Below are 16,017 nucleotides of genomic sequence, written 5' to 3'. Positions count from 1 at the left end.
AGTCAGACCAATTTAAATTTTACATTTTTTAGCAAACATGGGCACCACATCCTCTGGTCTTAAGAGGAGAGCAAGACCTTCTGGCTTGTTATCAGTGCTCAATTCAAAAGCCTGTATCTCTGATGGTATTTTGGTGCATTAGTGCATATTGAATGGGCAGCTTGCACATCTGGAAAGGCACCATCAATTCTGAAAGAAATATCCAGGTTTTAGAGCAGCATATTGTCCCATCCAGACGACATCTTTCAGGACAATGAATGCTAAACTGCATACTGCATCTATAACAGCAGCATGACTTCATAGTAGAAGAGTCCAGGTGCTTAACTGGCCTGCCTGCAGTCCAGGCCTTTCACCAACTGAAACTATTTGGAGCACCTTGAAATTAAAATAGGACAGACGACCAAGGGCTGTTGAGTAGTTAGAATCCTCCATCAGGCAAGAATGGAACATTCCTCTCCCAGAACTCCAGCAACTGGGCTCCTCAGTTCCCAGACGTTTACAGAGTGTTAAAATAAAGGGTGCTACACCTTGGTAAACATGGCCCTGTCCCAAATTTGACACTTGTTGCGGTCATCCTTACTGCCTCTTTCTCATCTTAAAATGGTACATTTCCTCAGTTTAAATATTTGATAGGTTTTCTATTGTGAATACAATATGGGTTCATGGGATTTGCAAATCATTCTGTTCCATCTTTTTTTTAGAATTGGAGTTATATTTCTCTCAAACTACAAATCTTTTTTGCTGCTGTGGTCCAACTTCCTGTTAGAGGGTTGGCTAATATTCTACATTGTCCCACTGTATGTAGAACATAGCCACCCTCTATTACTCACTCCTGAAATGGACTAGGGGATTTGTAGTATAGAGCAGTGCTCATGACCACACTGAACATGCAATGCTTGTTCCAAAGAAACTAAAGTGAGGGGAAGAGGAGATTCGTGAGCTCACAGAGGACATTACAGAGGCAAAAAAACTGTAAGAGATTCATTAAAACAGATTACAGGGACACATTTCTAACCTTTTTGGCTCTATACACCACCACAATGGATTTGAAATGACACAAACAAGATGTGCTTTAAAAACTGCAGACTTTCAGCTTTAATTTGAGAGTATTTACATCCAAATCAAGTGAACGGTGTAAGAATTACAACAGTTTGTATATGTGCCTCCCACTTTTTAAGGGACCAAAAGTAATGGGACAGATTAACAATCCTAAAATCAAACTTTCACTTTTTAATACTTGGTTGCAAATCCTTTGCAGTCAACTACAGCCTGAAGTCTGGAACGCATAGACATCACCAGACGCTGGGTTTCATCCCTGGTGATGCTCTGCCATGCCTCTACTGCAACTGTCTTCAGTTCCTGCTTGTTCTTGGGGCATTTTCCCTTCAGTTTTGTCTTCAGCAAGTGAAATGCATGCTCAATCGGATTCAGGTCAGGTGATTGACTTGGCCATTGCATAACACTGCACCTCTTTCCATTAAACTCTTTGGTTGCTTTTGCAGAATTCTTCGGGTCATTGTCCATCTGCACTGTGAAGCGCAGTCCAATGAGTTCTGAAGCATTTGGCTGAATATGACCAGATAATATTTCCCAAAACACTTCAGAATTCATCCTGCTGCTTTTGTCAGCAGTCACATCATCAATAAATACAAGAGAACCAGTTCCATTGGCAGCCATACATGCCCACGCCATGACACTACCACCACCATGCTTCACTGATGAGGTGGTATGCTTTGGATCATGAGCAGTTCCTTTCCTTCTCCATACTCTTCTCTTCCCATCACTCTGCTACAAGTTGATCTTGGACTCATCTGTCCATAGGATGTCGTTCCAGAACTGTGAGAGGCTTTTCTAGATGTTGTTTGGCAAACTCTAATCTGGCCTTCCTGTTTGAGGCTCACCAATGGTTTACATCTTGTGGTGAACCCTCTATTCACTCTGGTGAAGTCTTCTCTTGATTGTTGACTTTGACACATACACCTACCTCCTGGAGAGTGTTCTTGATCTAGCCAACTGTTATGAAGGGTGTTTTCTTTACCAGGGAAAGAATCCTTCGGTCATTCACCACAGTTTTCCCATGGTCTTCTGGGTCTTTTGGTGTTGCTGAGCTCACCAGTGCGTTTTCTTTTTAAGGATGTTCATATCAGATGATTTGGCCACACCTAATGTTTTTGCCATCTCTCTGATGGGTTTGTTTTTTTTTTAGCCGAATGATGGCTTGCTTCACTGATCGTGACAGCTCTTTGGATCTCATATTGGGATTTGACAGCAACAGATTCCAAATGCAAATAGCACACTTGAAATTAACTCTGGACCTTTTATCTGCTCCTTGTAAATGGTATAATGAGGGAATAACACACACCTGGCCATGGAACAGCTGAGCAGCCAATTGTCCCATTACTTATGGTACTTTAAAAAGTGGGAGGCACATATACAAACTGTTGTAATTCCTACACCTTTCACCTGATTTGGATGTAAATACCCTCAAATTAAAGCTGAAATCTGCAGTTAAAGCACATCTTTGTTTCATTTCAAATCCATTGTGGTGGTGTATAGAGCCAGAAAGATTCGAATTGTGTCGATGTCCCAATATTTATGGACCTGACTGTATAAGGATATTGTTTATGGTCACAAACTACAAAAAATTTGATAAAGTCGGAAATGACGAAACGCGTCAGGGCATGAACCTTACGGCGACCGGAAGTGCACGGGGGACACGAGCGGCAGCTTTGGAGATCCGAGACACCAGCGTGGAGAGGGTGAGCAGGATCGACACAGCATACCACGGTACCCGTAGCACTGATACTGAAGGCTTATTGTTTTATTGCGTTTGTGAGTACATGTGTATTGGGTTTTCTTTGAATAAATATCCGATGGGTGAAACAATATTACACTAGTGCGGTTCCTTCTTTCTTCTTATGTTTACCGTCTGAGCTAATGCCGGGAGAAGAAGGGAGATAAGGGATCCCCCGTGATTGGAATCCAGTAATAGCAGCAGTAATCGTTCCTGAGTGGGATTTGTGTTACCACAACCTGTTTGCCTGTCCTATGCAAATAGGAGGGCCACAGCATCTGGTGAGTTGCCAGTCCCCCCATTATCACATCGGTGGAGGTGTAGAGCAGTGGTGATCCCAACACTTGATGGTGTTTTTCACTTGGTGGATTGGACTATTACTGAGGAATTAACCCTTTGGTTTTGAATTTTTGCATTTAATTTCTTGCATTGAAGCTTTTTTGCACTAAATTTTGCATTCATGGACGTATAAGGACTGTATCAAGATTTGGCTGGTTTATATGCTACGTCATTTCTCCTCAATTATACCTGCGCTACTTGTACTTTTGTATATGTTCCTAGGGACGTTATATTTTAGTATACTTTTACAAACTACAAAAAATACTTTCAACCGCTCTTTTTATCTAGGCCTGCACTAAAGCATTAGCCGCATGTGGTTAAGAAAACGCCCTCAACTTGGTAAATGGACAATAGGAAGCAGTGCTACAATAAGCAATCATTCTGTTTAGAGCTTGTGCACACCTTGTCCGTTAAGTCTTTGCAAATCTGTGCAGTCCAACACAAGGACAATCGCTAGGGCAACTATATTGTCAATGTACCATGTTGAAAGTACAATAGGATGTGCTGTACAAAAAGGCAAGCATACTAGGATTGTACAGATAAAGTTGATCAGCGAATACGAGTACCGATACTTTCGGTCAAGTACTTGCCGATACAGAGTACCGCTATTCTGCAGTGCGATTTCTGTCCAAATCGCATGCGATTTTCCCCACTGCTTGTGTGTATATGGAAAGGAAAAGCACCATCTAGCAGGCAGTTTAAAAATGTTAGAACTCACAATACATATCAAATGACGGGTGTCTATTACGCAATCCCAATCCGTTCAGGACTTCATCACAGAGCTTAGAGAGCTGTGATACACCCTGTTCTTGGTACCTCTCCTCAACTGACAGGTGGCCTCAGGGGTGGATTTCAGTGACCACTCGAAGGAAGCTGAGGAGCCTTGCCCCACAGGATTCGATTTCAGCTGGGTGGATCCTTTTGTCACAGCCTAAAAAGGCTACAAAATGGGAGGAACCAGTCAAAAAACCTTTGAAAGTCTGAAGATGCTTTCCACAATTATTCCTTTCCTTTCATGGAGGCTATAAAGTAGTTGTGACAAACTCACTCAGAACAGGGGCTTTTGGAAGGGAAATATCCTCCCCTCCATCCAGGAAAGGTACTGGTTGCAGTAAAGATTGTGGGTGCTGTTTTTGGGAGATAAACTGCACAAGGAGCAGACAACTGAGTGAAGCTGTCAGGGGACCCTAACTTTGGGAGCGATCTGGAGTTGCGGTTAGAGGAAATTTTGGATCACAGAGAAGAGATCCTGAACATCTCGGAAGTGTTCTGGGCCCTGGAAGATATGGAGTTTCTGGCCGTTGAGAATGGGAGCTGGAGATTGCCTACAGATGGCTGCTAAACTCTGCTCAGCACCAGGGCTGGGCTCCCTTTGCCTGGGAATATTCAGAAGTACCAGCTGACAGTCTGGAAATCCTTGCTAAAGAGTCGGCAATGTGGCACAGTAAGTGTGCTTTGCTCCCCTGTACCCACACCTGCAGCAGTTCCGGAGGCCCAGGGCGAGAAGGTGGAGGTTACTCTCCAGCAGCAGATCAGGATCCAGGGGGAGAAGGGAGAGGGGGTTGTCATTCTCCCTCCCCAACAGTCAGTCAGAGCAGAGGAAACGGTCTTCCCTTCCCAGTCAGGATCTGTGTGCGCCTGGGAGACGGTACCAGAGAAAGGTTGTCCCAACAGCCAGATTAGGGTAAGGAAGATGGAACAGCCGACTCCTCTTCTCAGCTGCAGACAGTCCGCAGAATGACGACACCAACCTTGCAGTAGAGTTGGCTACAGAGCAGAGTTCTGCTGGCCTCTACCCTCAACTAACAAAGTGGATGGGACTACAGTCTCCACCTGTATACCACCGAGATGCTGGGCAGTCAGCCCAGATCCCCAACAGCATGACATCATGAGCCCAGCCACCCTGTTTTCTCTCCAGCGGCTGAAAACTCCAGGGAGAAGGGCCAGTCCACGTTTCTCCACAGCGGTGTGTATGTTCTATGAGAGAGGCAGAGGTTGGCTGGGTGAGTAATGCCCTTTTCAAGAAAATTTGTTTGGGGTACTGTGTGGGTACGGGCATTGGGGGACTGGAATTACAGACTAACTTCCAAGTCAACCTGTCTAGGTTCTCCTCCTGTGTTAGTCTCATTCTGAAGGGGGAGAAATGTGAAAAACTCACAGGGGCTTTTGGAGAGGACTGCAGGCAAGCCTCTTGCCTACTGACTATGGGCCCTGGCTTGTGAGGAACACTGCTCTTTGTGGGGTGCATGCTGGGGGGACCCTTGGAGTAATGTTACTTTGGATTCAAGTCCACATCTCCCCAAGACACACAGACTCAGGGACTATTCCTATGATCCATGTTAAAGGCCTAGCTGCCTAATGCCAATAGATCAAACCACAATCAGCAATGAGTAAGCACATGGTGTGAAACGCATCTGCTGAACCAGTGTCGCCCTGTATGTCGGGTGTTGGAACTATGTATCTGCAATAAATCTTCGTTTTCCTGAGTGCTGGAAGTGCCGCTTCTTTCTTTTATCTAATGCCAATAGGGGACTACTCCGCACAGTCAGACTCATGGCAGATGCTAACGTCATCAGCTCAACCACCTGTCTTCTGCACATTGTTGATTGTGCTGGTTAACTCACCTATTGTCTAATGTAGGGATGTGTTTACACTAACGTGTATTGTACTTCATGAGCTCGATGACGGCAAGTCTGCTAGTTAATTAGCTCAAGTTAATTAAATCACTGTCATCCTTTAGTTGCTAGTGGGAGAGTAGAATACTATTTGTGTTGGCTGTTCCTTAGATATCTTAATTATATTTCTGTACACAATTTCATCTGCATATGATAATGTAATCAGGCACCTGACCTGGTGGGGTATATATTCAGTGCGAGTTTGTTCAATAAATGTTCCAGATCTTATACAAGCTATTCAACTAGTTTTGTATGGGGGCAGCTAGAAAATCTCATATCTATGTTCTAAATTGTCTGAAGGGACAAACACAAAAATTTTTGTCGTACAATATTCGTTTAATCAGTACAGTATTCAACCTGAAAAAAAAAAAAAAAAACAGGAGAGCAAGACAACGCATGCTCGGAAAATAAAGAAAATATTACAATATAATACAACAGATTACATCACTTACGAAAGTGTACTTTGTCGTATGAGAATTCTCTTACTGTAGTAACCTTCACTTTTGAGAAGGGACTAGCATTAAAAGACCCCAAAAAAACAGACGATAATTTGTCCGATTTTCTCATCGGTGTATAAGGCTGAACCCTTTTGCATGTTCCGCCAATACATTTTCACTGTAGCAGTGGCTAGTTTTTTCCCTTTAATAGACCTGCTGTAGCAAGGAGTCAAGCGGCTTCCATCAGATTATTTACGCTAGCTTAATTTAAAAATATAATCTTTACTGCAAACAAAACTGTTAACTGGTGGTTTTTATATCTGTTTGGGGTTCAGTATTAATGAAACCTGGATTGGATTATTAAAATCTACAAAAATAGAAAATGCTGATTAAATCAACATTTAGTGACCTAAAATTATCTTACCTACTACAATAAAACTCCTTCAGACCACACTAATGCAAAAGCTTCCCTGATTTTCCTCATGCCATTTAAAGCGTTTATTACGCCCCAAAAAAATAAAAGATCCTGTTCCTTTAAAGCATGTTATGCAGCACAGTGCTTGTGCTGTGTAAATTTGGCCTACCGTATCGTCTAATATACCTGGCTGATCCTGACAGTTTCTACCCTCCCCTCTGTAAACTGACCACGGTATATCATGGCTGCTGAGCCCTGACACCGTGGTCAGTTTCTGTGCCTTCGTCATCCGCAGATCTCGGTCGTCCTCCCTGTGTCAGAGCCCACCCCCTCCCCTCCTGCTGCTTTTAAAACTTTTTGTCCTAGATAATCCTCTGAACCCTGATTACAAGTGTTCCTGTCTGTTTTATTTAAAAAAAAAGCCACCTTTACCATATTTCAGAGCGGCTCCTGGAGATCACGTGATCGGCCAGCTCTCATCTCTCGCTGCGCCTGATGTCAGCAAGGGAATCTCAGCCCTGCCCCGTGCATTTGTCAGATGGGGAGAGGAGAGAGCCAGCCATGTGATTGGTGGGAGTTGCTCTAAAATACAGTAAAGGTGGCATTTTATTTTATAAAAACACAGACAGAAGCACTTGTGATCAGGCTACACAGAGGATTATCTTCAGGGCTTTTTTTCTCTCAGAAAATAGGTGCCGGAACTCCCCCTTTCTGAGTCAATTCTTGTCTCTGCCCCCTACCCACTCCCAAGCACTTTCTTGATTCCACCCCCCACGCACCTCTCAGTACCGCCCCTTTTAGAGGATACAGAGCCAAGTACCATTTTCTGGTGCTAAGTAATTTGTATGGCAACAATAGACCCCCCCCCCCCAGTCACAATAGATGTCCCCCAGCAACAATGGACCCCTGCAAAAAATACCACCCCAGCCCAGCAATAGATCTTGAGCACCATGCAACAGATCTCCCAGCAGCAGGCATCGATAGACCCCTCCCTCAACAGCAACAGACAAGCAACAATTGACCCCCTCCCCCAGCAACATAAGCACCCCCCCAGCAAACAGAAGCAACAGACGTCCTCAGCAACAATAGATCAACATGCAAAAAAGATCCCCTCCAGCAACAATAGATCCCCCAGCAGTCAGCATTGATAGCTCCTCCTGCACACCCCAGCACCCCTTGTCATTACATTCAGTACTAGAGGTGCCGGAACTGCGTTCCACCGCGTTCCCGCTGAAAAAAAGCCCTGATTATCTTAAATTATAACTGAAAGGGGCCTTAGTTGAATTCTAAAACCTGGCCTATTTTTATTTAGTAAAAAGACAGGCTAGCGAAGTTGCTACTGTTTGATTAAAAAGTCCAGCTTTTACCACTGTTGCAGACTCTGTGCTGTAGGTATGTAAATCTAGTGATCTATCAGTAGGCAGCACTATTATGTACAGCAACAGAGGTCATCACTCAGCTTATGAGAACTTTGGCAGTATGTACCAGAGCTGGCACCAGGAGACAGACCTACATTAACAAGTGCTAGTTTCCTCCAGGGGTTTTATTACATTTTAAATCTCAAATGCACAGTGGGGAAGGGTAATATCTAAAAAATGTCATCTCTGTGGTCGCTTAGCTTAGGATTAATCTACCCAAGTCAGGGGCAGGCAACCTGCAGCCCTCCAGCTTTTGCAAAACTACAAATCTCATCATGCTTCTGGGAATCATGATTGTAACCAACAGTCTTGCAATAATACTTCATGTGACATGTAGTTCCACAATAGCTGGGGGGCCGCCCACCCCTGACCTACGAAGTAGTTGTCTGCTTTATTTCTTAGAGGAAACTGTCCAATTTTTCACAAAAATCAGGGATGTATGTTTTGAGATCACCGTGTAAAAAGTAGTATTATATGGCAATCATTCTATAGGACTAACAATTTTAGGGCACTTCTGCATTTTGAACAGAAATCCAATATCTTGCACACAAAATCACAATAGCGTAATATTTGTGGAAAATTAGCTGCGCATTCTTCTCCAATTGCATATGTTTGCTATAGTATAAGCTCAAGTCCTCCTCATATACAAGTAGGTTGCTTTCAGAAAACACCCAAAATCCACTGTGCAGTAATGCATCAAATAATGCAACACTGAAATCAACAGCAAAACAAATCAATCAATCAATCCTTTTCCCCCTTAGGAGTGGAAGGAGTTAAAAGGATCTGCTGTGGCAGCTGACAAAATTCCTCATCCTACCACTTTTCTCCTATTGGATGCTAAAGACTTCAGTGTGGTAAGGGGCTGGCCTAATCTAATTCTCACGTGTAACTGCAGCAGGCACATGCTACCCAGAATGATTTTTTTTTACAGTGCTCTAACCCAGCAGATATAAAATGGTTTTGGAAACAATACAAGCAGAGTTTAGTTACCGATGTTGTATATACACAGAACTACAAAAATTCTTAAAACGGTTTTATGGGACAGTTGATTGCCACCTTATAGTACTTCGGTTTCATTTACCAATTACAAAACCGATATGGATAACTATTACGGCTCTGTTCACACTAGCGTGATTTCAGATGCGACGTGAGTCACACAGAATCACACGACAATGGAAACAATGGTGCCTGTTCACAGCAAAATGACTCAGCACGGAGTAATTTCTGAACAGGTTCCCGTACGACTTGGTGCAATCCCAGCACAAATTCGGCCTTATAGAATATGTAAACCAAATCCAAGTTGTTCTACATAATCACACCGAAAATCAGATCACAGCAGTGTAAATTTAGCCCAAAATTATATTAAATTCCAATTTGCATTGTCCTAAATATCCACTGCAACGTGCATAAATCTGAACGGTGTTTCTCAATGGCAAGACTTTTGTAGGCATTTCAAGGTTGGCCCATTAAACCCAGCGTGCAAGTGCTTTTCAATGTCAGAACTGTTATCCAATTAACAGAATTTCCAACATAATCTCATTCATTTCTTTTCCCATGGAGGAGAAAGGAACAAGCTACACATAGGTCACCAACACCTGTCTGCCAAATCAGGAAGGTGATCATAGAACAGCCTAGAATTATTCATTATTGGGAAAAATGCCTACGTACGACTTTACAGTATCACCTGCCTGACATCACCATCATGTGTTTCGTGTTCAGGGCAACGGTTTGCTTACTTCGGTTCTAAATGTAAAAAAAAAAAGAAAGCTCAAATTGCACTCTGTTGTGTCCAAATAGTCCTATCATCAGTCCCCCCCCCCCTACTATGTTACAGGGGTGGATGGTAGAAAAATCAATGAAGCCATGTCCCTTTTTCTGCAGAGGTAATATATCTTCACGACTGCCACCAGGAGCACTGCGACACAACAAAGTTTCCTTCAATCATGCTGGTAACCACAATAAATTATGCTACATTGTCTCCAAACAAGGGGGATAAGAAACTCTCTATAGATTAATATGTATATAGTAACTTTGCAATCTACAGGAGATTACAGTAAACAGAATTTTGATCTGTCTAGGCATACGTATATACCTTTCACGCAGATACAATCATAATCTCATTGATTGCCTCCCCTTATAAGGGCAAGCAGCAAGAGAAGCCATTTGGCAACGTGTGCAAAGCAAGCACGGCTCGGACCCGGGAAATCTCACAGTGGTGAGCTCAGGAGCTGCACAGCCCCACCCTCTTCATACATTAGGACACATCATGCCTTATACCTGATCAACTGATAAAACCATGTACGCCACAGAGCTTTTCAGGCTGGCCATACATTATACAATTTTCCTTTAGACTTATGAAAACCATATAAGGTTAGACTTAAATCCTTTCAATTTGAACACAATCAGGCAGGTCCTTGCACTACATAGCTGAAGCTAAATCTGAAGGCAATTAAAGAAGATTGTATAATGTATTGCTAGCCTAACAGCAATTTTACCACTTCACACGTCTGGCATTTGACAGGCCTCAGTCTTTCTTCCCAAGAAAACCCTCAAAATAAAAATTTTCAGATCTGATCTCAGAGCCCCTTTGGCAGTGAAAAGAATGCCCCTCAATTGGTGGTCAGTGAAATAAGATCTCCTATCTTGCAAACCACTCTAAAGATCATTGATGTCCTGCTGGTGTGCTCCACTGAGTGGTACCAGACCCAGAACTACGCAGGCACCATTGCATGCAAAGCCCTTGATCTCAGGGAGCGAGAATGCCCCTGACGTAGGTCAGTTAAAAGAATAACCCCCCCTTAAAAACGGCTATAAATGGTCATTGGGGTTCTGCTGGTGATTCCACCGAGGGGTACCAGAATTACGCAGGCACCATCACAGGAAAAACCCTTGATCTCAGGATGCCCCTTCGGCAGTGAGAATGCCCGATATGGGTAGTCCGTTAAAAGAATACCACCCCCCTCTTATAAACCGCTATAATGGTCATTGGTGTCCTGCACGTGGATCCACTGAATAGTATTGGACCCAGAATTTTGCAGGCACCATCAAATACAAAGCCTTTAATCTCAGGGAGCCCCTTTGGTGGTCAGTTAAAAGAATATCCCCCCACCACCACCCTACAAACGGCGATAAAGATCATTGGTGCCCTGCTGGTGGATCCATTGAGTAGTATCGGACCCACAATTACGCATGCAAGGTCAGTCAACCAGAGCTCACTGAACCCTTATCAACCTCTGGAGGAACCCTTGTGCTGCATGGACCTCAGGTTGAGAATAGCTAAGGAATGGTTGCCAAAAGCCATAACCCCAAAAATAAACCACTTGCTTCTCTAATGCTGAACTGGCCAAAGAGCACGTGACAAGACAGGTGTTCGGAAGGGCAGCAGGGTGGTCTGGTAGCTCTCTCTATTACGGAGCACCACTTAAGCCAAATGAATGAACGCCATCAAAACTGAATGAACTAACACGTCAGGGATTCCTAACAAGCAGGCACGTGAACTAAGCCTGAGTCAGGCTGGTGGTACCCCCCCCCCTCCAACGAAATTACGGCCTATGGAAAAATACTACGGCCAGCTGGAATGACGATGGTCATATCTGGGTTCCAGTATCTATAAAACCTGGAATGACGGTAATATCTGGGTTCTATTACCCACAAAACCTGTGACGTTGGTAATATCTGGGTTCCATTACCCACAAAAGCTGTAACGACGTTGGTAATATCTGGGTTCCATTACCCACAAAAGCTGTAACGACGTTGGTAATATCTGGGTTCCATTACCCACAAAACCTGCAACGACGTTGGTAATATCTGGGTTCCATTACCCACAAAACCTGGAATGACGTTGGTAATATCTGGGGTCCAGTACCCATAAAACCTGGAATGAGGTTGGTAATATCTGGGGTCCAGTACCCATAAAACCTGGAATGAGGTTGGTAATATCTGGGGTCCAGTACCCATAAAACCTGGAATGAGGTTGGTAATATCTGGGGTCCAGTACCCATAAAACCTGGAATGAGGTTGGTAATATCTGGGGTCCAGTACCCATAAAACCTGGAATGAGGTTGGTAATATCTGGGGTCCAGTACCCATAAAACCTGGAATGAGGTTGGTAATATCTGGGTTCCAGTACCCATAAAACCTAAGTCCAAAAGGGTCTGTGTACAACCCCCCTGAAAAAGAAAGGGGACTGCGACTGTCAAACTCCTTCCCGCCCAACACCTATTTCTTCTATGACAGAAAAGGGCCTCATATATGTGAGGAATAAAGAGGACTACACTGCCCTCCTGGTGACCTCCTCCAATCTAGTGTCACCATGGAAGCAGACAGGGCCTCCCTGCACCCTTAGGTGGCCATCTCCCAACATTGACAGGAGAGGCTGAGCAAAATCAAAATGGAAGGTCTGTGCGCCTTTTGCTCACGTTCCCCTCCCCCCACCCCGAGAGAGAGAGCGAGCACATGGGCAGCCCCGGATCATGATGGATGTCTGCCCTGCCCCAGCCTGCGCCTTTCCCGACCGTTCCACCGGGAGGACACGTGACCTCGTGTGGAGTCCGGTTGTAGAAGGCGGGGGATCACTCCCCTCTCCTCACCTTGGGATGTCTCGAAGGTCTCCGGTTCCCTTGCTCTCGTCCTGCTGGCTGAACCACACCTCCAGCAGCTTCTCGGTGCCTTCGAAGAAGTGCGCGCCGTTCTCCTCCATCTCTCCTCTCCCTCACCGCCTTACGGCAGCCGGAAACCCACCGACAACGCAGAAAAAATAACGAGAAACGGAAAAATAGAGATTGACGTCTAATCCTCTCCTCTTCTTCTTGTGTTTTATTCTTGTTCTATACAATTTCAATAGTAGTGTTGGCGTAGAGCTTTTCTTTTTTTTTATTTCTTGGTGTGAGGGAAGGTGACGTTGAGTGTTGCTTTGTAGTTGGATGTTCCTGTATGTGATGGATAAGAGTGTGAGTTTCTCCGCTACAGTCTCTTATTTCCCGTTGATTCCCCTGTTACAGAGAACGCAGCAAAGCAAGCGCTAGCTAATATCGCCGGCCATACTGTGTAAAGCAACGAGTGCGCGGCTCTGGGGGCTTTTTATAGTGGGTCCGTCCTTCTTCCCTTTGATGTCACGAGGCAGTGCCTTTTCCGCCAATCGTGGAAGATGTCGCATGTGGAAGCTCCGCCTGCAGACGCTATCATTGGCGCTGCTGGTGTTAGGTTGCAGATTGTAGGAAGGGCGGAATGTAACGGCTAGCGGAGGAGAAGGGGGAAGAGGTGGGCGGTCCTTAGTCATGCTGGCACCGCACATTGCGGATTCCTCGCTCAGGTTTTTCCCATCGTTAGTCTTAGTTCATTCATTTTGGCTGCTTGGATTTCATGGGATTATTGGTCTAGACCGGCTGCACCTTTGCTTTTTTATACACGCTTGGTGTCATGCTGCGTCTTTCCAGCAGTGTGTGTGTTGTGTCCTGTTACTAGATTCTTTTTTGTTGTTGTTTGTTTAACTACCTCAATACTGGGCACTTTCAGTCCCCGTTCACACTGGGGCGACCTGTGAGGCGACCTGGTCGCCGTAGGTCGCCTTCCATAGGGAAGCTGTGGACCCGTTCTAATAGGAGCGACACAAGTCGCTCCGACTTAGAAAAAGGGTCCGGAGCTTCTTTGGGGCGACCCGGAGCGACCGTCATAGACTTCAATGTTATGAAGTCCGTGCCGGCCGCTCCGAGGTCGCGGCGCGCTGCTCACACCGCGACCTCGGAGGTCGCCCTGGGAAGTCGGATCGCCCCAGTGTGAACGGGGCCTTACCCCCTTCCTTCCCAGACCAATTTTCAGCTTTTAGCGCTGTTGCATTTTGAATGACAATTGCGCGGTCATGCAAAACTGTACCTAAACCAAATTTGTGTAATTTTTTCCCCACAAATAGAGCTTTCTTTTGGTGGTATTTGATCACCACAAGGTTTTTTCTTTTTTGGTGCACAAATAAAAAAAAGACCGAAAAGCTTGGAAAAAAAAAAAGTTTTTTTGTTTAGGTTACAAAATTTTGTAAATAGATACGTTTTTCCTGCACTGATGACGACGCACTGACAGGCATTGATGAGGAGACACTGATGGGGTGGCACTGATATGCAGCACTGATAGGTAGCACTGATATGCAGCATTGGTGGGCACTCATAGGCAGCACTGATGGGCACTGATCGGCGGCAATGATGGGCACTGATAGTAGGCACTGATGGGCAGCACTGGTAGGCAATAATGGGCACTGGTGGGCGGCACTGATAGATGGCAATAATGGGCACTGATAGATGGCATTGGTGGGCAGCACTAATAGTGAGGGCACCACTGGCAGGCTTTCTGAGCCCTGATTGCCATCCCTGGTGGCCATGGTGGGCATCCCTGGTGGTCATGGGTGGGCATCCCTGGTGGCTCTAGTGGCACCCCCCCCCCCCCGCTGATTACCAGCACAGACCTCCCCTGTGATCAGTGAGTAATTAGAAAAACTCACTGATCCCCCTGGCTGCAGCTCAGATCATCTTCTTCTCCTCACTGACAGGATCTGTCAGGAGGAGAAGAGATCAAAGCCGTTACAACAGCTGTATTTACATTACATGACGGCTGTAATTGGACACAGCTGTCATGTGATCTGGAGGGCCAATCACCGGGCCCTCCTGCCGCAACTTGTTGCTCTCTGTCCGAGGGACACAGGCACATCGAGAACGCGCCGCTGCGCGTGCCCGCGGCAGTGCGATCTCGCGCCTTCTGAAGGACGTTCTGGAATGTCCGATCAGAAGGACGAGACTCCCACCGGGCCGTGTATGTACAGTGGGAGGTGGTTAAGCTCTGGAGTCACACCCCATGCATCAGTACTGGTAAAATTATGTTAAAGCCCCACTCTGCACAAAAAAAAAAAATTTTAACCCTAGAGCCTCTTGCACATGATACTCCTGTTTGGGCATCTACTTTTTCAGATTTTTTCTGTATTTATGCACATTTTTGCGTATATGCGTATGGAGTTTGTGCGTATTTGCGCAGATGAGCCGTAAATGACCACAAAAGCAGACTTTTATTGTTGCTGAAGAATGCACGGCGCTTGTTTATGTGCCTATGTGCTTAGGCACATTACGATTAACCACTTCTGAACCGGAAAGGATTTGCCCCCTAATGACCAGGCCATTTTTTTCGATTTGGCACCGTGTTATTTTAACGGACAATTGCGCAGTCATGCGACGCTGTACCAAAAAAAATTGATGTCCCTTTTTTTACCACAAATAGAGCTTTCTTTTGCTGGTAATTGATCACCTGTGAGATTTTTATTTTTGGGCTATAAACAAAAAAAAGTGCATCAATTCTGAAAAAAAGAAAAATTCACGTCATGCTTTAAAACAGCCCCAAATAAAAATTAAAAAATTACATTTTTGTTTCATAATTTTAGACCAATTTGTATTCTGCTACATATTTTTAACCAGTTCTGGACCGGAAGGATTTCCCCCCCTAATGAGCAGGCCATTTTTTGCGATTTGGCACTGCGTTACTTTAATGGACAATTGCATGGTCATGCGATGCTGTACTAAAATAAAATTGATGTCCCTTTTTTCCCACAAATAGAGCTTTCTTTGGTTGGTATTTGATCACCTGTGCGATGTTTTTATTTTTTGCGCTATAAACAAAAAAAGCATAAATTCTGAAAAAAAAACTATATATATTTTTCACATTCTGCTATATACCATTCCAAAAAAAAAAAAAAATTAAAAATCAAATTTTTTCATCCTTTTAGGCCAATTTGTATCTGGCTACATATTTTTGGTAAAAAAATCCCAAGCATATTTTGATTGGTTTGCACAAAAGTTATCGCATCTACAAACTAGGGGAAATATTTATGTAATTTTTTTTTTTTTTACTAGTAATGGTGGCGATCTGCGATTTTTAGTGGGACTGCGACATTGCAGCGGACAGATCG

General features: G+C 44.5%; 1 protein-coding gene across 1 annotated transcript in view; it reads right to left on the bottom strand.

Moving 5' to 3' along the window:
- AMD1 (adenosylmethionine decarboxylase 1) overlaps positions 1-13,146 on the bottom strand; it is a 37,112-nt gene extending 23,966 nt beyond the window's left edge. Inside the window, exon 1 of the mRNA XM_082251460.1 lies at positions 12,668-13,146. Within this exon, the coding sequence (XP_082107586.1) occupies positions 12,668-12,777 (110 nt within the window). The 5' untranslated portion in view covers positions 12,778-13,146. The remainder of the gene's footprint in view (positions 1-12,667) is intronic.
- Between the last annotated feature and the right edge of the window lie 2,871 nt (positions 13,147-16,017).

This window comes from Pelophylax lessonae (assembly GCF_965119305.1).
Source record: "Pelophylax lessonae genome assembly, chromosome: 3".
Taxonomy (NCBI): domain Eukaryota; kingdom Metazoa; phylum Chordata; class Amphibia; order Anura; family Ranidae; genus Pelophylax; species Pelophylax lessonae.
Note: the sequence above shows the minus strand (reverse complement) of the source record. Positions and strands in the feature narration are given on the sequence as shown.